General features: G+C 37.7%; 1 protein-coding gene across 1 annotated transcript in view; it reads right to left on the bottom strand.

Annotated features, from left to right (window-relative positions):
- PIKFYVE (phosphoinositide kinase, FYVE-type zinc finger containing) overlaps positions 1 to 24,130 on the bottom strand; it is a 70,828-nt gene that overhangs the window by 10,869 nt on the left and 35,829 nt on the right. The window contains exons 16-31 of the mRNA XM_065880218.1: positions 22,147 to 22,254; positions 18,618 to 18,758; positions 17,820 to 17,946; positions 16,428 to 17,587; positions 14,353 to 14,453; positions 13,090 to 13,161; positions 12,252 to 12,423; positions 10,055 to 10,233; positions 8,307 to 8,420; positions 7,809 to 7,917; positions 7,550 to 7,704; positions 6,567 to 6,657; positions 3,082 to 3,142; positions 2,064 to 2,201; positions 1,124 to 1,244; positions 245 to 340 (exon numbers count right to left, since the gene is read on the bottom strand). Coding sequence (XP_065736290.1) covers positions 245 to 340; positions 1,124 to 1,244; positions 2,064 to 2,201; positions 3,082 to 3,142; positions 6,567 to 6,657; positions 7,550 to 7,704; positions 7,809 to 7,917; positions 8,307 to 8,420; positions 10,055 to 10,233; positions 12,252 to 12,423; positions 13,090 to 13,161; positions 14,353 to 14,453; positions 16,428 to 17,587; positions 17,820 to 17,946; positions 18,618 to 18,758; positions 22,147 to 22,254 — 2,945 coding nt within the window. The remainder of the gene's footprint in view (positions 1 to 244; positions 341 to 1,123; positions 1,245 to 2,063; positions 2,202 to 3,081; positions 3,143 to 6,566; positions 6,658 to 7,549; positions 7,705 to 7,808; positions 7,918 to 8,306; positions 8,421 to 10,054; positions 10,234 to 12,251; positions 12,424 to 13,089; positions 13,162 to 14,352; positions 14,454 to 16,427; positions 17,588 to 17,819; positions 17,947 to 18,617; positions 18,759 to 22,146; positions 22,255 to 24,130) is intronic.

The raw sequence follows: 24,130 nt of genomic DNA, 5'->3' as shown, positions 1-24,130 counted from the left end.
AGTTAATTTAATTATTAGGAGCTTAAGAATCATCCTGTTATTATTTGGGTAAAGTGTACATTATCAGATACAAAAAGAATAAGCTGTCACATCCAAATACTATATTCTTTTACTTATATTTAATATTTTACATTTACTTATATTTTGCTCTACTCTATGTAACAGAACTCAAAATACAGCGATTAATAAATACACACAAAATATAAAGATACAATCATAGGTGAAAAAGCCCCATGAATAATACCTGAGAGCAAAAGCAATGATGGAGCTGGGCTCCTTCTCACAGACTGCAATGGGCACTCGTTCATGTTCATACATTAAGTAGTGTTTATCTGGATCACTGTTCAAAATTTTTAAATACATAAATCAGAACAAAATTAGCAGAAAATCACATATACAAACCATTAGCACTACTACAAGTAAATCTCAGGACAATTTTAAGTTAACTAAATAATGCACAATTACAAGAATATAATTAAGCCAAAATATATGCAGAACTTGAACAAACAGCCAAGGAAAATACATCAATAGAAAGTTTTTGAAGACAACTGAAAATTATCAGAATTCTTTTTCAAATCAGAGAGTTCTGGAATCATCACTCCAAACAAAGCTTTCCACACTGGCAGTGTAGAAAGCCAGCCCTATGTTTTTCCCCACTCTGAGTACGTCCAGTACAAACAAAATCACACGAAAACTTGTATAGCCACTGCAATTCATCATCACTATTAAAAAAGCATCACGTCCCAGTAAATTACTGGGTCAGTAATATCCTCATATACAATCAGCAATATGTTTTTATGAGATCAATGGATGTAGCAGTATATCTTAATAATATATATATATAAGCAATTCTTTTCAGAATCAGTACTCTTAAGCATTAAGTAATATTAGTTAATGCTTTTTTAATCCACTCATTTACTATATAATGATTACATGTTCTACAAATTATATTATACCAAAAGACATCTTTTTTACTATGATGAAGTATAATTTTGGATTGAGAAATACATATATGCAGTTAAATAAACATTTTTAAATATGTAGAGAGTATATCTATAGAGAGATTTTTTAAATGAAGTAAAAATAAAACCACCCAACAGCCACTGGCTTTTATAATACTTACAAAGGAAACGGAATAGGGTTATAGCTGTTTCCTGGAAGCAAATTTGCAAAGATGGCTTTCATGGTTGATTTTTCCTTCACCTGGCTGTCTGTGGATCCCAGCAAATGTCCATCAAATACATCTAGAATGAAAAATATTCTACTTATACGTTAATATTCAGAAAGAGTAAAAGAAAGTATAAAGCGTCAACTATATTTCATTTCCTCTTTGGAACACAGACATGTGCACACCATAATTACCAATTATGGTGTAAAATTTTTGATCTAGGAATAATGACTATCAAACAGGAAGCAATAGTGAAGCATACATAGCACTGACCCCAAGTGGCTTGTTTTTTTTTTTTACATTTCAACATGTTTGAAGTTGAGATCATCCTGCAACCGATGGCCTCTTATCATCACAGGGCCAGGCGGCAGCCATGACATAATTACTGGCCGAGCATGCGTGAACTCAGTCACAGCTGTTCCTGTTGCCACTTCAACTCAGTTATGCACACTGTGGCTATTACATCTGAGTTTAATTGCAATTTAAAAGATATTTTTAAAGTTTACGCTACAATTAAGTAGTTGGTGCTTAAACAGAAAGCAAGGAAAGAAAGAAAAAAGGTAAAAATTTGCTATTAGTGAAACAAATATTTGTTGTTAGACAAAGGCTGCAATTTCTCTTTCCTTCTTACAAGGCAAAAATCATGGGCTTTAATGAGACTTAAGAGAGTAATATCCCCAGAAAGTAGATGAAGCTGAAATAACATTTTGTTACTGAGATATTTACATGTCAAGCAGTGCAACTGAAGAAGGGATATGGTAAAAAGCTACATCTGAAACAGCCCTTTCAATAGTAAAAACTTTAAATCCTAAAGGGCTAAGAAAGAATTGTGTCACAGCACTCAGAGTGTTTGTCTCTATTGGACGAAGTGCAGTAAAAGTGACTTGATCTGTACCTTCGGAACTGCTGGTGGTATCAAGTTCTGGGGGCCCTCCCACGGCCTGCTCAGGCACGCCTTCGGGAGGAGTGGGCAGCTGGAGGTGGGGGGAACTGGTGGAGCTCTGACTGGACAGGGTAGCTAAGAAGCGGTCCTCTAAAGAAAAACAAGAGTGCAAATGAGTCGCTTTAAAACATTAAGTCCATTTCTATCCAACAGCAATGTTTTTAAAATGCCAACTCCTATTTCTACTTCATAAACCAAAGAATTTTAGCTTCTTAAAAGTTACATAGGCCATTTCAGTGCATATTTTAGAAATGGATACAAAAATCCAGACAGGTTATATGACTTGACCCCAAGCGGATCTTAGTGACAGCACTGTGACTGGTAACCAATTCTGGCTCCTATGCCATATTCTTTGCACTAGACCATAATGCCTACCTAAATATTAGTTCATTCAATTTAATAGAGAATGCAATTATGACACTACTGGGGGAAAACAAATCACATGCTTATTCTCAGGGGGGAAATTCACTTACTTATGATAGAAAAATGCCAAGAATTCTGAGTTGAGCTCTTGTTCTACAAAGATAGTCTAAGTAAATTTCCCTACCAATTTTCTAGGATAGCACCTAGAAAAGTTATTCTACGAAATACTGAGGAAAAATTAAGTCTGGAAAGGATTTTAGTGATATAAAAATATAAATTAAACTTTATAAGATTTTTTTCCATGAAACCTGGCAGTTGACTTTATAACAATCCAGACAGAAATTCAGTTTCCTTTTGTCTTTTTGTTCTTTCCCTAAAAGCAATCTTCTCATTTATCATGTATTTCTATATCCTAACTTATCTTATGCAATGTACTTTATGATAATCTTAAACTTAGAGTGCTACAAACGTTTTACAGGAAGGAAAAAAAAGTCTATGTTCAATTGCATCAGAAAAAAATTCTCAGTATTTAGTAGTTAAAAACAACTTATAGACTAAGAAATGTCTTAAATTCATTGACAGGTGATCACCAGACTCAAGGACCAACCTTTTTCCCCATTTTGAAGTCCTGGAGAAGCATTCCGTGGAGATGCATCCATTGCACTTATCTGTAGAGAACAAAATACTTTGTTCTTAAGGAAACATTAAATTTAAAATTTTAAATTTAAAAAAAAATTTTTTTAACCCAGTGAATCTTAACCATTTTGTCCTCAAGACCCTTTCAACCTCTTAAGAATCATTAAGACACTCAGATAGCTTTTGTTTATGTGGGTTATATCTTCCAATTTTTCCTTATTAGAAAATCAAAACTGAAAAAGTTATAGAACGTACATTTATTAATTCATTTAAAAATACAATAATAAACCCATTACATATTAACATAAAAAACATATTTTAATTAAAAATAGATTTTTTTAAAAAAAATTAAGAGTGGCATTGTTTTACACTTTTACAATTACTTTAATGCCTAGCTTAATAGAAGACAGTTAAATTCCTCTCCGACTTCTGCATTTAACCTGTTGAGCTATATTATTATGATTGAAGTATATAAAGAAAATCTAGCCTCACACAGATATACAGTTGAAAAAGGGAAGGCTTCCCTGGTGGCACAGTGGTTAAGAATCCTCCTGCCAATGCAGGGGACACGGGTTCGATCCCTGGTCCGGGAAGATCCCACATGCTGCGGAGCAACTAAGCCCATGAGCCACAACTACTGAGCCCGCGTGCCACAACTACTGAAGCCTGTGCGCCCAAAGCCCATGCTCCGCAACAAGAAGCCACAGCAATGAGAAGCCCATGCACCGCAGCAAAGAGTAGCCCATGCTCGCCACAACTAGAGAAAGCCGGTGCGCAGCAACAAAGACCCAACACAGCCATAAATTAATTAAGTAATTAATTAATTAATTAAAAAAGAGAAACCTTGTGGAGCCCTTGAAAGGGTCTTGGACCCCCAGGATCCTTGAACCATACTTTGAGAATACTGTTCTAAACAATAGCTCACAGACCCATTAGAGCATCTAGGAACTACTTATATTATCCATTAAGCCTAGTAATCTTTGATTACCCACTGGACTTTCACAAGTCCCATTATCCATAGATAAGATACATTTTAAATGACTATCAGCCCTGTGTACAATTTCATTACAAAGTCATTTCTTAGACTGCTACTTAAAATGTTCTTTGATTTGTTCACCATACCAGAGAGACCTCCCTGGGCACCCTATGTAAAATAACTCACCATCACCTACTCCCCTAGCAATACTCTCCATTTCTTTTAATTTTTTTCTTCATAGCCTTGTTTCCATTTGTTTTTTAAATGTTTATTGGTTCATCTGTTTATTGTCAGTCTCATTAGACGAACGTTCCATAGGGACAATAACTATGGCCTTCATTCACAAACGTGAATTCCTTGCACTCAGAACAGTGCCTAAAAGCACTCAAGAACTATTTATCAAATGAATGAATACAAAGGCAGTGCTACAGATTTTCAAATCAACTTTTGATCTTTCAAAAAGATAATCATCGGGGCTTCCCTGGTGGCGCAGTGGTTGAGGGTCTGGCTGCTGATGCAGGGGACACAGGTTCGTGCCCCGGTCCGGGAAGATTCCACATGCCGCGGAGCGGCTGGGCCCGTGAGCCATGGCCGCTGAGCCTGCGTGTCTGGACCCTGTGCTCCGCAACGGGAGAGGCCACAACAGTGAGAGGCCCGTGTATCGCACAAGAAAAAAAAAAAAAAAGATAATCATCTACTGACTGATTTTGTATTATTCAATTCTATGTCTCAATATTATAATTAGAGGTCTTACACCACTAGCTTCACTGTTTCATCACTAGGCAAACAGGCCACTAGCAGTTTGTGATAGCCGTTAATTGTCCTTAACTACTTGGCAAATACTAATAAATCATCTTCAGTAATTCTTATTCTTACTCTCACCTAAACTTTAAGGAAAAGTGATTCCTACACAGTTATTTATGAGACAAAAAGGAGGAATACAGTTACACAGTGTTACTAAATAACACAAAGATCCAACGCACTTGAACCCATCATTCCATGAAAATACTCTGCTACAAATACTACACACTTGTACAAAAAGATATTCTCTCAAAAGTCCTCATGATAACAGAATATTAAGCCCTTATAATATATTGACATTAATTCATCTGTTCATGGTTAGCATGGTAAGTAGAATTCTGTGATGGCCCCCAAGAACTCCACCCCTGGCATACACACACACAGTTATTCAACCAAACATTAATCCAGATACTGTTGTGAAGGGATTTTACCATGTATGTAAGGTCCCAAATCAGTTAACCTTAAACTACAGAGATTAACCAGGTAGGCCTGACCTAATCACATGTGTTCTTTAAATCTGTGTCCAGAGGTCAGACACAGCAGAAGAATTCAGAGATTTGAAACATGAAAAGGATTCAATCCACTGCTGTAGGCTTTGAAGATGAACAGAGCCACATGCAAGGAATCAGGCAGCCTCTAGGAGTTGAGAATCGCCTCTAGTCAACTGCCAGCAACAAATGGGGGACCTCAGTCCTATAACCACTAGGAATTGAACTCTGCCAACAACCTAGATGAGCTTGGAAGAAGATCCTGAGCCTCAGGTAACAGCCCTGGCCAAAGCCTTCATCTCAGTTCTGTGAGCAGAGAACCCAGCCACACTGTGCCAGAGTCCTGACACACTGTGAGATAATAAATTTATGTTTTAGGTCACTAAGTTTGGGGTAATGTGCTGTGCAGCAAGAGAAAACTAATACAGTTAGGAAAGGTTAATGAACTCAACATGTAGAACTAACCTGGTGCAGACCTCTTAAGAAAAGCTTCTCACTTAAGCACAGAGATAAGAACACCCAAAACTCACAGTAAAGTAAATTAGGACTCTATTATACACTCAGCACATCCACACCTTCTCCTTTATAGCATTTACTGCCTCTGTGATACTATCCTCAGTGATGCCAGGAGACAGTAGCTTTTGATAAATGTTTCCAATAAATGAATTATAATGTATTTTATTTCAGGCTAAGATAAAAAAAATTAATCCAGGTCACATCACCAAGAAACCTCATAACTTCAAAACTAAAAACTCCTACTATTATTAATAAAGTATATATTAAGCTACCACTTTATTTTTTTTTGGCTGCATTGGGTCTTCATTGCTGCATGTGGGCTTTTCTAGTTGCAACGAGCGGGGGCTACTCTTCGTTGTCATGCGCGGGCTTCTCACTGCGGTGGCTTCTCTTGTTGTGGAGCACGGGCTCTAGGTGCATGGGCTTCAGTAGTTGTGGCTCGTGGGCTCTAGAGCACAGGTTCAGTAGTTGTGGCACACGGGCTTAGTTGCTCCGTGGCATGTGGGATCTTCCTGGACCAGGGATCGAACCCGTGTCCCTTGCGTTGGCAGGTGGATTCTTAACCAATGCACCACCAGGGAAGTCCCTAAACTACCACTTCTAAGTGTCATAAGAGAAATTAATTATATCTATAACAATATATATAGGCTCAAAGACAAAACTGCATTTCATTACCTTGCTTTCTTCCCCTTGCCTCAGTCTTCCAGGACTTGGAGGAACTGAAGGCCGCTTTCTACCCTTTTCTTGCTGGAAAAGGTCCTGCAACCTATAGTTAATGAAAAAAAGGAAAAGAGAAAAGAAAAATATGATTTTCCTTCCAATATCCTGAATAATGTTTACACATATTCTCCTTATAGCTTTGAAACCACAAGAATTAGATTTTCCTATTTCGAATGCAATAGATTTTAAAGCTGTACATAACTAAGACTAAATTTTTGTTTTCTTTCTAATCAATTAATCACTTGTTACTGATATGACTATAGTAATAAAAGAATAGCAAGTTATAATGAGACAATACAGCATAACGTAAAAACTACGGGTGTTAAAGACCAACAGACCTGGGCTCAAAGCCAAGCTCTGACAATTAACAGCTCTATAACTTGGGCAAATCCCTTAGTCTCGTACAGCCACAGTTTCCTCTGTAAAATGGAATCAGTATACGTACATTGTAGGACTCAAAATCAAATAAAACAGTGCATGTCCATCTACTGCCTTACTTAGTGCCTAGCATGGTCCAAGTGCTCAATAAATGCTATAATAATCTAACTGAACTTTTCAATAAGCATTAAAGGGAAATATTTCCCCAAATAAATATTTAAATAAAGGTACAAGATACACAAAATAATAGAGTTGAAAGTAATGGCCTAAAACCCAATAATCACTCCATGACATACTAATACAGATAAATTAGGTTCATTAAGCACACACACTGTATTTGCAACAGCAATGAAGGCTATTCTCATCTTTGTTTTTATCTTCACAACCTACACTTTAAAGGATGAAAGAGGTGAAGGGTGGTAGTGGCAATAAAAATAAAGCTCCTACAACTTGAGAGTAAAAGGAAACATCCAAATTAATAAGGACATTTACATCAAAAACATGATAGCAGAGCAAATTTTGCAATAATGTAAAAGAAACACCGGACTGCAAAGTCACACCTGTTATTCCAAGCCTGCAGCACTTCGCAGAGGCTTTGTTTCTTGGCGATGAGTGACTCAAAGACCGACTGCAGTTGCTGAGGGGTCTCCACAGAGGAAGACAGGAGCCGTGCTTGCATCTTCTCAGTCCAGCTCTTGAACTCGCTTTCTTCCATCTACAAGGAACAGAAACCACTCCAGCAATCTGAGACACACCCCAAAAGGAACCTCTAACAAGTTCACAGCTAACATTTGGGTTTCTGTCAGAAAAATGAATTACCTCTTTTTGTGCAAAGATATCTTCCATTTTCTCCTCTCTTGTTTTGCTAAATGTATCAGTTTTCAAAGATGCGAGTCTTTCATCCACAGCAAGATATACCTGTGAAACTCTAACAATATAAACATAAACAATATTAAGCACTTTAGAAAAGTCAGAATCAAATTGTCTAATCTCACACAAGTAGAAAAAAGATGTACACACAAAACTTTAACTAGGTCTTATCTAATTAAGAATCACATACAATTTTGCAGAACAAAAAAGGACGTATATCAAAATTTTAATAGTTGTTATGCCTGAGAGCGTTTGACTTCTTTGTCAGTACTTTTATGAACTGTCTACACTTTTCCTTTTTTACATCAGGCATATATAATATACAATTAGAAAAACAGGTTATTTCTGTTTTCGAAGAAAGCTAAAGGAACAAACATGATATTTAAAATAGTTTAGATTTCAGGCAGTACTAAACAAAAACAGATGACCAAAGAAAATAAAACTTACTTTTGAAAGAAGTCCTTCAGATCCTGAAGAAGGGCCACTTTCAGTGGGACCTGACGTTTAATGAATATTTTGGGAAGTGGAACACACACTTCAAGAAGCCGAATGGGAGAATAACTGAGAGGAAAAAATACAAGTAATAGTAGAAAAGTGAAAAATATTTTAATATTTTGAGTAAAGGTGCCAACTAAGTCCTATGAGGTGCAAGAGATCATAAAGTTTCTATGAAATGGCATTTTTAAAACAATCAAAAATACTGAAGGCAACTTTCAGCCATTACAAATACCCTCCCCAGTTTTAAAAAGATTTTGTTTTATTTTTCCCCTGCATTGAGATGTCATCTTTTATCCCCCGAGGCCATCCTCATGTGCTTTACAAACAAATGACTGGGATATAAACCTCCATGAATGAGCAGAGGGACTCCTTCCTACAATTAGCTTGGACACAGGCATTCACTACCTTCTCAGTTCCCAGGGATTCTTTGTGAGTTTCCTTTCCACCTGAAGTTCATGATGTCTAGTAAATGCTACATCTCACCTAGGCCCTAGGTTCATGGTTAATAGCTCTTGCTTAAAAAAGGAAATAGGGTTCAATTACAAGTATTTCCTATTTGTGTACCTATTTGTGCCTATTATGTGTCAGATGCTGTTTTAGGTGCTGAGATACAGCATGGAGTAAGGGCCAAAATTCTTGCTCTCGTGATTCAGGAATAATAAGGCTTGGGCGATAAACAAAAACATATACTTAAAACATATCTTACACCAGACAGTAGGTGCTACAGGGCAAAATAAAGCAGGAAAGGGAAGCAAGGAGTGCCCCGGTGAGAGGGAGTCAGGGCAGGTGAAATCTGAACAAGGACCTGCAGGAAATAAGGAAAAGTAGGCAGATATCTGGGAGCAGGCAGCTCAGAGACGAAGAGCAAGTGCAGGGCTCCCAGGTAGGAGCCTACCTAACATAGCTGAGGTCCAGCCAGGAGGCCAGTGAGGCTGAAGTATGGTGAGCGAGGGGGGGTGTAGTAGGGGGTGACAAGCCAGAGCATGTAGGGGCTCACAGGCTCGTAAATGGCCTCTGGCCTTCACTCAGGGTGAAACAGACACCCACTGGAGGCTCGAGAGCACATGAGTGGCCTGAGTTGATTTTCATATAACAAGACCACTGTGACTGCTGTGTTGAGAACAGGCTGCAGCAGGTAAGGCCAAAAGGAAACTGATTGAGGTTAGTGCAATAATCTAGTAAAAGACAACAGAGGTTCAGCCCAGAGTGGTAGTGGTGGAGGTGGTGAGACATGTTCTGGGTATATTCTGAAGGCACAGCCCGAAGGCTTTCTCAAATCATTTAAGAACAAGTGTAAACACCCATTCTTTGAACTAGTGATTTTAGCTCTATCCGGAATATCCGATTACCCTTATGGCTAAGTAATGTCTTAGCAAAAATTCTGATAAGCTCTCAGATGCAAAAACAATGGTTAAGAGTAACACCTGCAGTAGCAAGAATCATGGATCATGACTTGCTAGCTCTATTTGTCAGCTATAAGCTCTCTAACTTAGGGTGATAATAATACATATTTCTTAAAGGATTAAATAAAATAATAACACTGAAAGCTCTTCACAGAGTATATGGCCCTCTGCCTTTGCAAGAGTGGGAATGGGGAACAACACACACCAAAAATTAATTCAATCTAGTAATACTGGAAATGTTATAAAGCCTTCCAGGGAGTATGTGATTGTGACAAGGTCGCTCAGACTTCTTACCTGAAAGATGCTACCATCTGGTTATAGGAGAAATACTGGTGATAATCATGGTGGATGGAGTGACCACACGGCTCAGCATTGGCTCTACGGGTGTATTGGTGCCCATAAAACCTAAGTTCAAGGTATTTTGCAAATGACATGGACCAGGACTCATTGGAAAGAGCAACAACTGGTGTTACCTGAAATTCAGCATAAATTGTTATCTAATCACATATTGAGAATCTCTTTTTTAAAAAACAATGTATTTTCTTCTCTAGTACAAATCTAGTATATTCTGACTACAGAAAACTAGAAGAAGAAAAAAATGCTTCGAGGTGGGTGGAGTTAGGGATGGCTGGGGAAAACTCTCTTGCCAGTAATCCCACTACCACCATCAATATGCTAGTATGTTTGCTTTCTTTCTATACATGAATACATATATGCTTAGCTGGGATGTTTATAAATAAAAATTGTTCCCTATAATTAGCTTCATAACCTTTTTTTTATTAGCAATATATCATATTTTCCCACATAGAATATTCTTATACAATTTGATTTTTAATGGCTGCAGAGTATCCCATAATATGGAATTATTTAACCAATCCCTATTGATGTGCATTTAAGACATTACAAGTTTTTCACTATTTTGATGAACTTCCCTGTTGTGTGTGTGTGTATGTATGTATATATATACATATATATATATATACACTTATAAATATCCATAATTATTATTTCCTTGAAACAAATTAATGAAAATGGAAATTGGTAGGTCAAAGGGCATGGACATTTATATGGTCTTTGATACTTTCTGCCACATTGTGTAAACCAGTACACCTGTTTTGGGAGACAATCTCCAACAGTATCTGAGAATATCAATTTCCCGACTTTCTTACTAATCTCAGGAATTATAAATCTTTGAAATGTAACTTCTTTAAAAACTAAATAAATAAAAACACATTCCATTTATTTTATTTATTTATACTTCTTTGATTATTACTAATGAGTAAAATGTATTTGCACATGTCTACTGGCCATTTGTATTAAATTGCTTTGTCACACCCCTTGCCCATTTTTCTATTATCATGGCTTACAGAAATTTAATAGTAAGTATACTAATATTTGGTCATATATAACTTTTTTGGACACCTAAGTTTTCATTTCTGTGTAACAAAAACTGTTTACCTTTTCCTTTCTAACATAACCCCAAAGGCAGAAGTTTTTGTTTTAAAATAAAGTGCATACACCAAACATGCAAGAAATAAAGATCGAATTTAAGTTATTCATTTAGTTCACTGGTCAATCTACAGAAGTTCACATATTCTACAACAAAATATTGCCAGCTGTCTAACAGCAAACTAAAGGCCTAGAGGAACAAGTATAAGAAGACCAATCACTGCAAGAAATGATCTCACGGCTCTTTGTTCCTACCGAAGAAGGCACTACCTTTGACTTTGCCCTCCTCAACCTCTCTGATACTGAAATGGGTTGCACTATTATTTTACCTCTAATTCCCATATGTGCTTCCAAACACACACTCCAAAATAAGCCAATTAAGATAACAATGAAGTTAAATTTGGCATATGCTCACTGTTAACAATTTGAATAAAAAGTATATATTAAAAACATAATATTGGCACCAAATATTCCCTGCAGAGTTAGAAAAACACACAGAAGAAATAAAACACATGGTTCTTTCCTGAAGAATGTATATGAAAACCAGCAGAGATGAATTAAACATGGTCTCTCATCTGTATGTCTTAAGATAGAAATGTTGACATAGACTTAAACTTACACAGCATTCTAGCATACTGTAATCACTGTAAGTCTGTCTCCCCCGCTAGAGGACAGGAGCCTGACCTTGTTGTTCCTTCTTTCCTAGGGCCTAGCACAGTACCTGGTACCTAGGTGGTGCTCAATAAGCATTTACTGAATGAATAAACAAACATAATGGAGAACTGTCAAGATAAAACCTCCATCTATTTTACTGGGCATGGTACCCTATGTTTTATATGATGACTGATAAATCCTAAAATGGAATCTTTAGGAAACAAACATTAAAGGGAACATACAGCACTAGAAGGTAAAATAAATAAGAGCCCAAAGACAAATACTAAATCCAAAAAAACAGAGGCCACCCTCCCCCCTAAAAAAGAACTATACTAATACAGAAATAAAAGATACTATGTGATATATTATAGCAACAGGGTACACTTACCTGTTTGCAGATTCTGCACCAGGAATAGGTGAGAATTGTATGCTGATATCCAGGTACTGGAGAATCCAACTCCTTCAGGATTATCTGCACACAGCCTTGGCCATGGACAAAGCGTCGAATGTGATGCACCATGGGGGTATCACAGAACATGCTAGGACACTGATAGGAAGGCCTTTGACAAAAAGAAAGTCCTCACATTAACCACAAAACCGAGGAGCAGTGTATAGTGAATCCTGGCTAAACAGGACCACTGTAGAGAAAGTGCAGCATCCTCTCAAGAGTAAGGACGACTGGTGGATGATCTGCTCGGGGTACCATTCATCCTGCTCAGAGCCTGCAGCTGAACATCCTGCCTTCAACCACATCACAGTGATAGGTTCCACTTGTTAAGCACCTTCTATTTGCCAAGTATTTCTAAAACATCATCTCATTTTACCTATTAAAACTCCTGACATTTGTGGAGTTTGTTAATACCTATAAAGGGGGCTGGTAAAGATTAAACTACTTGTTCTTTGTCATATTAAGTGGCAGGTGATAGCTCTAAGACTTAAACTGAGGTCCTTAGCTTCTCTTGCCTCTCATTTGAATCACTGTAAAAACAGACATCCTAAAAAAAGTCTGTGGGATTGCAGGGCAATTAGATGGGCAAAGATCTGAGGAATGAACTGGAGAAGACATGCTGGGTTGAAATATGAAAGGATTACTTCTCTGCAAACCCTGGCATGTGGCATGAACACGAAGGTCACACAACAGTGCTCCAACTCATGTTTATATTTAGGTTGAAATTCTGGGCATCAAAAAAGCATAAATGGAACATAAGGAGAAAATTGGTTCTTACCGGAAACAGTATCTCTCTAAAAATATTCCTAATGTAAGATCATTTTTTCCATAAAATTCCATTGTTACAATCCTAAAAGAAAAGATTTCTTAGAAACATATCATATGAATTACCAGCCAGCAAAAGATATTTCATGAGACTCCAAACTGATACCTGTTAGATCTGCTTATAATACAGTATTAAAACAGGTACTATTCTTTTGTTGTTACAGAACAGGTTTTACCTCATCTGATAAAACAGGTTTGTACTAGCCACACTACAGCATCGTATCCATTCCCAGTCCATTAGTAGCCTATGAAACTATTTAATCAGGATGCACAAACTGTAATATTAAATGAGTAAAACTGATTTGAGTTAGGAAGAAGTAGAAGTTTCCTTTACAAAGCCTTAAGCCCGGTCAGTATAAAATGGGACTCCTGTCTCTGCTCTCTAGTCCACACCATTACTGAGCACAAAGAGCAGCAGCTCACATTCCTCCAGGAAAGCCAATTCTTAACTTTATACCCAACTTATAAATGCCCACAAATAAGAGAGTTCAGCTATACATACCCTGTAGAAACCCACATCTTATATCAAGCCTTGACCTAAACTCCCAGAGAAAATTCCCATGGGCTCACCCAGCCCCAAGTCAGACTGCTAGAGCTCTACTGATGCTGGAAGAATTCCTGATCTCACTGGTGGAAGTAAGTGTTTCTGGTGTCCAAAATTAAAATACGGAACACATTTTGTCATGGAAAGTACTCCAAAAACAAGCAGTTATGTTCTTTAGTACTTTTAAAACTAAACTATGTAATAACTAGGCTTTTGTGACTACCACTGGAAATAAATTATAACATTATAAAATGTGTTTCTGTCAATCTACTTAGAATTAAGTTTTAGAATAAAACTTAAGACAAAAGACTGACTGCTTTTATGAAAGCGATGCCTAAAGAAAACCTGCCTGATTTGTACATGTTATCAAAATGCTTAAAACTAGCTTTTATGTATCAACTTTCTCACTTTTATAACTACAAATTTCTCTTCCATCCCTCACATCCGTTTTCACTCTCACTAAAGGTACTTTCATTTACTTCTACCCATGAACAAATACAAATTTCATATGTAATTCACAAGTTCAAAAGTTCCATCAATTCACATATGACCAGCAGCATGCCATGCACCTAAAAACAGAGCCTAATGGCTGAATTGTTTTCAGACTTGCTGGAATTCTATCCTCAAGTACAATAGTGGGGGGGTGCAGGGGGGCTGGGCAAGGAATCCTACCACGGACTGACACAGGCACTGGGAGCGTTGCTGGACTGGGCAGAAGAGCTGCTGAAGAGCACGCACAGTCTCTGGTGGTTGGCAGGATTCAGACAGTCCACCTGGAAGAGAAGGAACATCCAGATGAGCACCCCCAAGTCATAATGCACTCCAACCCCAGGCCCGGCTCCAACATCCAACACACTCCACTCGATCTGTAAAGCCTCTGTCATCACTACAGGGGTTTCAGTGAAGATTCAAAACTACAAGACACTAAATATAAGGAAGAAGAGCAGTTAGTTTTTGAGGTAAAACAATCCAAAAGGTTTAAGTGAAACGTAAAAATACCAATAGATGTCTAAATAGCTTGTTTTCTTAAATACTCTTATTTTTACAAAACTACATTAAATTATCTTGGAAGTAAATAGTTAATTAAATATGAAATAGTCTGAATTGATAGCTGGATATAACATCAACCTGTGATACCCAGAAATCTAAATCCTGAGGTATTTATTTATTTGTACTTTATACCTGTTTTTGATCATTACAAAGGTAACACCTGTCTCTGCTGAAATTCAAACAGTACAGAGGTATATGAAGAAGTTCATGAAGTACTTAAAGCCTCTCCTCCTTTGATGCTGCCCTACCTCCCAAATTGACAAATTTGACTGTATGGTTAAAAACCATGTACTTTCACTAGCTCATACATATAAACACACAAAAACACTCACTTAAGTATACACAGGTGATTTTGGTTTTTTACAAAAATGGTTTGATGCTACGTATATTAAAACACAATTTGCTTTGTTTTTTTTTTTTTTTTGTGGTATGCGGGCCTCTCACTGTTGTGGCCTCTCCCGTAGGGAGCACAGGCTCCGGAGGCGCAGGCCCAGCGGCCATGGCCCACGGGCCCAGCCAGTCCGTGGCATGCGGGATCCTCCCAGACCAGTGCACGAACCCGTGTCCCCTGCATCGGCAGGTGGACTCCCAACCACTGCGCCACCAGGGAAGCCCCAATTTGCTTTTTAACACTAGAAAATATATCATGGGTTCTCTCTGGGTCATTAAACGAGATCCAACTCATCCTTTTAACAGCAAACAATTAGAAATAATGCTTCAGTAAACACCCTTGTACATATATTATAATAAAATGTAAGCATCTTTATACCAAATGCTTACTTACCTGCAGAAATAAGTTATAAAAGATGGGAACCCTAAATCAAAAATATATATGTACTCATGTAAATTTAAAAGACCACCCTATCACTTTTAATAAGTTTACATAAATGTATATAAACATAAATTTATTTCGTTTATTGTAAGTATTTTTCCATACCTCATTAGTCATGGCTCTTATCACATTCTTTTTTGCCAATTTCATGTATTAAAAACGGTGTACCATTATTAATCATTCCCAGACTTGTGAAAGCAAACATCTTTTTGTTTTATTAAAAAACTGTATTTCCTCATCTAGAGATAAATTTGTTCATTAGTTTTATTACCACCATTATCAATAATGTATCCATGAATAAATCTTCCTTATTTTTTTAAAACACATCCATTTCCTACAATAAACTTCCAACCCTTACTGTCCTGCTCACTGCCATTAAAAGGATCAAGGACACATCACACTAAACCTGAGTCATCATGCCAGAAATTTTAAGCAGCTCCACGCTGCCGCCCTACCTCAGAGCTCCTCCTGAGTTTACTGTGAACTTAGCCTGAAACCCTCAAAATCCAGTTTCATTACATTACACTCCTATTTCATACTTTAAAGCAACACATAAGCCAAAAGACCTAGACAAAAAAAGCATAGAGGAAATATTTAATAAATCTGTATGCAATTTGTCATATTTGATTATTTTTACCCTGCCATAGCAGAGATTTTCAACACATTTTTTTTAAAGACATGTATGTTACGTAGATTTATTTATTTATTTGGCCGCACCTCAAGGCATGTGAGATCTTAAGTTACCCGACCAGGGATAGAACCTGCGCCCCCTGCAGTGGGAGCGCGAAGTCTTAACCACTGGACGGCCAGGAAAGTCCCCAACACATTTTAAATTTACACAAGCACAAAAAGTGGACTTGCTCACCTTTGTTGACCACACTGCATCACTTGTAATCAACGCTTTCTCTTCGTCACCTTCACTTTTGCTTCCAGATTTGCCACTTGAAGTACCCGATGCATCCTTAGAATAAGCGAAAGGGTCTGAATTTTTTTGCTGAATTCTTCCTCCTCTGGCCCGATAATCGGCCAGCATTCTGCCCAGGCTCTGGCTATCACCCAGGTGCTCGGCAATTCTGGTGCTCACTAGCTCGTGTGAGGGCAGGACTTGAACAGACTTGGCCTGAACACTTCCATTCATGCCCTGAAGGCCAGAGAGATCCCTGAGCATCTGTTTCTTCCGCCTGCTCTCCATTTCTTTGAACTCTTTTTTGAGGAGAGGAGACCAGTAAACCTGCTCCGCAAAATAATCTCGGGTAGAGCATCTCATCCCCTTTTCAGTTAAAAGGAAGGGCTCCCGGAATGTGATTACTGGGGAGATACAGAGGATCACATCTTTCAATTCCTGTTTAAAGGTCAAAGAATAAGTCTTTCGTTTATCTTCAGAGGAGGTAACTTCCTCAGTAATATACAGGCCAGTGTCATCCTGTAGAGGGTCTCTAAAGGCTCTCATCTGGCTTTTGCGATCCTGTAGCTCCTCTGTTTGCTGCAAAGCCTCTCGCTGCTCACTGCCTATGGCATCCTGTTGGTCATCTATATGGAGTGGCAGCAATGATTCTGGTACCGATGGAAAGAGAGCACAGGGGGCACCTGCTGGGCAAGCTGCTGTGGCATGCTCTTGATGCTTTGAAGAGGCAACAACCTGTGGCACACTTGTAGTTTCCTGATCACCCTTCTCAAACAGAATCCTTGATTCTAGCAAACTGCTATCATCAGAGGGCAGAAAGTCCGGAGGGAAGTCAGGCTCCCGGGGGAGGGGACTTCCGCTGAATGGCTCTTGTGCAGCCCCTTCATCCTCCTGTCCCTCAATCAGAGAATGGAAGGAGGGGTTTGGTGTTAATGTAGGAGGCATAGCAAATTCATCCATGAGGAAGGAGATTTCTAGTTGAGAATGATAAGCTACACAGATCATAAATATTAGGATCTCCTTAACTCGAGCCAGCTCGTAATCAGAGCCTCCTCTAAGCTTGATTGTACAGCCCAAGTGCTGTGGACAGCCTTCAAAAAACATCAGTGTTTTGGTTTGTTCTACAAATAAACACAAGGTTAAGAAGGCTTAGGTGGCAATCCAGAAGTCCAGACAGAATTCACCATCTTAACATCAACCAGAGAAAAACCCTTAAGTAAAACAACAGTTGCCTGTCCTCATTTAACCACTGCTAATAGCTATTTCCTACTAAGTCACCCTTGTAGTACTGATGAATTTACTCATGACCTCAGGTCCCCAATTCCAGGTAAATCTATACTAGAGATCACTCACCATTAGGCAACTGAAACATCTGCATGTAAAATTTGTGACAGGTGCCCAGGTGAGGTTTTGTAAGCAGCTGGTCCATCGACATCACCAAATCACCTTGGGTCATCCGACTGATTCGTTCTAAAACTTGCTAGAACACAGAACAACATTATATTACAAAATTTGACACAGAAGAATAAAATTCTTAGAAAATTTAATATGAAAAAATAATAGGAACATATGAAAATGCCCTCGCAATGAATTTCCTTGATTTTAATAATTAAATGACTTTTACTGACTCTAGATTAGTCTACACTTAGAAATCAATATGAGCCTGCTAAAATAAACCATACTCATATTAATGACATTATCAAAAGGCATTTAAGCATCATGCACTGGCAAAAGGTACTGATTCAGGAGCGGAGGGTGGGAAGCTTCCAGGAGGGTGGGAAACCTCCAGAACTGACCTCTGTTCTGAAGAGGGTAACTTTTCAAGGGAGAGAACATTTTCTGCTACAAAATGAAGTCTCCACAAATACTACTTATTAACTAATGTCTATTACACCTTTGGTCTTGTAGAACCTATGATGAGCATTATATAACTCGTATGAGTGCTATATGAATCGTACTTTCTTCCAGCCTGAGTTCCTCCAGTCTTATAAATAATGAAATCACTGCCATGCCTGTCCTACTTTCAATATATATGGCACAGCAAAGAAATAAATAATTAAAGATCCCTGCATATCTACCACACATGCATATAAATTTACAAGCCGTGATTATTTTTAAATGATATAAAAATAGAAAAATAAGAACACTCACTGATTTTACATTAATGACCAAAGTAATGCCATGTTCCAGTAACATATCCTGGGCAATTCGAGATACCGTTTTCTCAACTAAAACCAATGTGGGCCGAACATCAACAATTCGCTGAACGTAGTTCTTCAAGAATTCCCTTTCCTAAGTAAGATAAATCAAAAATATTATGCGTGGTACAATTCAAGATCTAGACATGTAAGAATATCAGGATAGTTTGACTATTAATATCAAATTCAGCCTAAGTTTTCTTTGCCCACAAACCACTACTAATAAATATTTCCTACTAAGTAAACACTGTAGTACTGATGTGTTAACTCATTTCTCAGGTCCCCAATCTCAGGTGAAACTATGCTAAAGATCACTCACCATTGCTATAAGCAAATTAACTCAAACACAACCAAGAATATTTTTCATCATTCTAATCTGCCGATTATGCTGAAGAGTTTCAGGAGAAATTTCATTCTCCAACTCACTACCTTTACTTTGAAGGATTTTGAATTCTTAATAACCTATGACATAAAAGCCAAGAATCCAATTAGCTAGCTCTCAAAGGTTATAAATAAATAAATTAATTAAAAACCCTAACCCTAAATGAAAGCAATTTCTAAACGTTTTTAATATAGTTATGAATTCCCCCTTTTGCATTCTGAAACTAACCAGAATATCTCTTCTTTTGGGTATCTGAATAAATAACTCTCTAACAGATGCTATTTCAGCTACTTCTTAATTTCAATCTCCGAACAGATAATATTCCACCTAGAACAGCTACGTTAAAAATTAAAACATTTTTAATACAATTTCATGACAAAGGCTTACTTTCAAAGCAAATGAATATTGTAAATAACAACCAGAGTTAAAACAATATAATTCATTAATTGTTTCATAAAATTTCTGGGCTCAGAGAGGTGACAATGGAATGCGGGAGCACGTCTGTCACTTCTGCTCCCTATGCCCAGTGCTTTCTGAGTAAGACTGTATTCATGGTCAGTGCCACCAGCAATGGACGAGCCTATCCCCTGCAATGAACCTGCCCTGTTAGATGGAGTATATTTCTTCTCACCCTTCTCTGTTTTACTGATAGAAATTGTACATTTTCAAATTCTCCCATTATTAACAAAATGGAATTTTTTTCCTTGAAACGTGTTAATTTCCTTCTCTGCTTACTAAATTGTTATTTAATGACATTTTAAATGATTTTATTTGTGCAGCTCTAATAAAGAATAACTAAAATAGGGCTTCCCTGGTGGCTCAGTGGTTGAGAGTCTGCCTGCCAATGCAGGGGACACGGATTCGTGCCCCAGTCCGGGAAGATCCCACATGCCACGGAGCGGCTGGGCCCGTGAGCCATGGCTGCTGAGCCTGCGTGTCCGGAGCCTGTGCTCCGCAACAGGAGAGGCCACAACAGTGAGAGGCCCACATACCGCAAAAAAAAAAAAAAAAAAAAGAATAACTAAAATAAGTTGATTTTTTTTTTTTTTTAAGTTTCTGGCCTCTGATATAGGGATAGCAAATACATTTCCTCTCAGTTCCAGCTCCAGTCAACTATTATGATTATACATGAAGCACCATGCTAAAAAGGGGTCCTGGGAGAGGCTCAGCAAGGAAAGAGTATCAGAAGGTAGGCCAGGAACACAATGGAGCAGTGTTAGACCAACAGATCTTGAGGGCTGACCTTGTGAAGACAGTATGGCACCACAGGCTAATTATCTCTTTGCCCACTGTTTCTCATCCTCCTTTTTTATTTACCTTTCAGCTTGTTCTTTGATTGGTTATTCAACAATGAGTGGACCAAAAAAAAGGATTAAAAAAAAGTCATATCAATTGATACTTTCTATCAATTCAAACTAAAAACTTTAATAGGTCACTTAAAGATATAATAAACTATGTTTTATAGCACTGATGAACCAGATGCTTTAAATTATATGAATTAAATTTAATGTTTACTAATATACATTGCCCAGAGCATACTTCTCTAACATAAAGTTTTTAGTCTGTTAACCTGGTCGTAAGGATGGAGTTAAAATAAAGCAGATAAATTTAAGTATAACTTTTTTGTAACTAAGTATCTATGGATTCTGATTATTAGTTCATCAACTCCAAGACATAAAATTGTACACATTTTAACATCTCTGCAATTAGGATGCATCTTGCAATCCATGTGGTTGTTATCTAAACCTAGAAAAGTCTTTCACTGACATCTTCAGTGAGATCAAGAAAAGTCCCAGCATCACAGTACCTTAGATTCCACGAACGATAATTGTTTCCCCTTTTTCCTTATTTCAGTTGTCATTGAAAAGTCATAGTAAATAAGAGCTAGAAGGAATGGTATAAATCTAGCTGAAACCCCTCACTTTTACTGATACATAGCTGAATTCCAAAAAGGAAACAGTCCCAGTTAACAGAGTTCCTTAAGCAATAGAGCAGAGTTTCATGACCCGTGGTGCCTTTCACCACAATTAAGTTTTTTCTGTTGCTGTCTATGAATTCAGAACAAAAGTGATTGCTCTTACCACTCTTGAGAAAATGTACCTGTCACCTATGAATTTTCAAGCAATGCTTTTCCTAAATGTTTCTGGAACTGAATGTAAGTGTTTCTGCTATAACAGGAATACACATTCCTGAAAACTTCGCATTTTGAACAACTACAAATTAATTAATAGCATTTATGGGAGAAAAGAGGTTGGGGCAGACAACTTTTAAAACCTATGTAACTTCATATTCAGACCACTAACAAGAATAAAAATTGGTACCTTGACAGAGAACTTGGACAGCCCAGACAGGCAGCTCAGTGTAGCTGGAGGGGGCCTCAAGGGAAATTTAAAACGTACAAAAGCAAGTGCAACAGTACAATTGGAAATGGAACTCTGAACAGTGAATGCCTAAGAGCCATCCAGGACCAGGGGCTGCATCTCTCTAGGGAGAGAACTCTTCGGAGAGGAGCTCACTTCTAATTTCTTAAAATAGAACTAAAAGGGTTCCTGCCTTTATAGGAGCTGAGCTGAGGCTGATTTTCTTTCCAGCTGAGGGTTATAATCCTACCACAGTTATTCTGGGCCTCCACACTTAAGCAAAACCAGACAGAAACTGACACAACTTCCATAGGATGTTATTGCCCTTTACCAACTGTGTGTAAGCTACTCAGTGTTCTAGAAACACGTGTTTTAGTAGAACAGACCTATTAAAAAATCAGGTATTATCATTGGGAACCTGATTAAGTTAGAGAAATCCTTAAAGTAAATCCATGACCCAGGTGGGAAGGAAAAACTGGATTTGGATTGTCACATTTTCTTCATATATTCTCAAAAAGTCATGTGTTGCCTTTAACACTTTGAAACTAAAAATAGTGACAGAGGTTTTTGGTAAGCTTCTAAAGTGTGATACATAAAAGCACCTTTTATAATAAATTTTTTTAAATGAAACAACAGCAATTAAGTTTGTCAAATTTAACCAGCTGGAATGCATTATAAGAGCTGGCAAGCATCATAGTACACAAACATCCCTCCAGATTACTGTTTCAGTAAGTTCTTACCTGAAGCACAATAGGATCAATGCAAGTAAATTTAGTTTCTTCTCTGTAGAGATACTCAATGGAACACTTCAACAGAAGAATTTTGGGGTTTTTAATAGAAGAATTCATCTAAAATATAAATGAACAGTTTGTTAAAACTCTGAAGTTTGCACCTTATAGTCCTCCTTTAAGCACAACTTTAAATTCACACTGTTCATAATTCCTCTTAAATAGATGATCTCATTATATTCATATTAAAATACTCTCATTTAGTTCTTTTGTGGTATTCTCTTACTTTTTTTCAAAGCAAATTATTAGTTTAGGGCTATGCAAAATTCTTCAAAAATTGGCTTCTTTTCTACTAATGCTATTTTACCTAATCTTCTATACTCTTAACTTTTTTTTTTTTTAATTTCTAATGTTGCAAGAAAAGCTATCCAGCCCTGGGTAGGGCAGAGAGGGGCTTAAAGACAGTCTACTCCACAAACTCCCACAAATCAGCAACTCTGAAGGCAGAATTTAACTTTTCTGAAATTCAAGAAGGGTAGATGAGGGAGAAAAGATTTAAAACACCTGTTGAATATATTTTTAATGGAGTAAATTTCCAAGCAGTCATAAATTTGCAAGCCAAATTGGGTAATAAGAAGTTAAAACAGAAAACCTTAAAGCATATCCTGAAGCAGTGACTCAAACAATATATCCTAACCACGCAACTAAAGCCGCAAACAGAATAGCCAGGGTCCTGCAATCGAAGTTTCTGACTGACCAAGCTTATCAGGGCCAAACCGGTAAATGGTCCTGAAAACAGTGACTCATCAGCTGGGAAACTACATTCAGGGCTCTTTTAGCAACTACAAATTAAAGACTACCTCTAAATATGGTCAGTGGAGCAAGACAGTCATTCATGCATATGTGTCTACCACACCCACATAACAGTTTTTAATTCTGGAGATGAGCACAACATACCTACCTCTGAATTCAACAAAGACCCTTTAATTTGATTTAAAGTACTACTTTGGGGACTTCCCTGGTGGTCCAGTGGTAAAAAATCCACCTTGCAATACAGGTGACTTGATCCCTGCTTAGGGAACTAAGATCCCACGTGCCGCAGGGCAACTAAGCCTGCGCGCCACAACTACTGAGTTTGCCGCCTCAACTAGAGCCCGAGTGCCGCAAACTACAGAGCCCACGTGCTCTGGAGCCCACGCACCACAACGAGAGAAGAGAAAACCCGCATGACACAACAAAGATCCCATGTGCTGCAACTAAGACCTGACATAGCCAAAAATAAAAAAAAAAAACTTTTTTTAAAAAAATAAATAAAATAAAAAATAAATCTTTAAAAAACTAAAGTACTACTTTGATGGGTAAAATGTTTTAATAAGACTCTATGTAGAAATATGAACTCTGGATCATTGCTATAATATCAAATCCAAACATACTTTTATTTCTCTTTGGTCACTAACAACTTTCAGGAGGCTTAATGACTCACAAAAAAAAAAAATTATTAGACTCTGCTTAGAAAAGAGTGAAAACAGGACTGCAGTTTCTCCATCTAGTTGTTCAGGCTTGAGATCTGCCTGAGGTCTCACTGTAACCAAATCAGGTGGGGCCAGGGTGTCTCTATGTTTAATAAGTTCCCTTAGTGATTCTGAAGCACAGCAAGGTTTGAAAACACTGTACAGATCAATGGTTTCTCAAAATCTGAGAACCCATAAACGATACTGGAAACACCCAGAGTGCCTCCATTAAAAGCAGTCCCAGATGAATGTGAATTGGTGCAGCCACTATGGAAAGCAGTATGGAGGTTCCTTAAAAAACTAAAAACAGAGTTACCACATGATCCGCAATCCCAGTCCTGAGGCTACATCCAGAGAAAACTAATTTGAAAAGATACATGCACCCCAATGTTCATAGCAGCACTATTTACAATAGCCAAGACACGGAAGCCATCTAAACGTCTATCGACAGATGAATGGATAAAGAAAATGTGGTACATATATAC

Source organism: Phocoena phocoena, chromosome 7 (assembly GCF_963924675.1).
Source record: "Phocoena phocoena chromosome 7, mPhoPho1.1, whole genome shotgun sequence".
NCBI classification, from domain to species: domain Eukaryota; kingdom Metazoa; phylum Chordata; class Mammalia; order Artiodactyla; family Phocoenidae; genus Phocoena; species Phocoena phocoena.
This window is presented reverse-complemented; position numbering and strand designations above follow the sequence as displayed.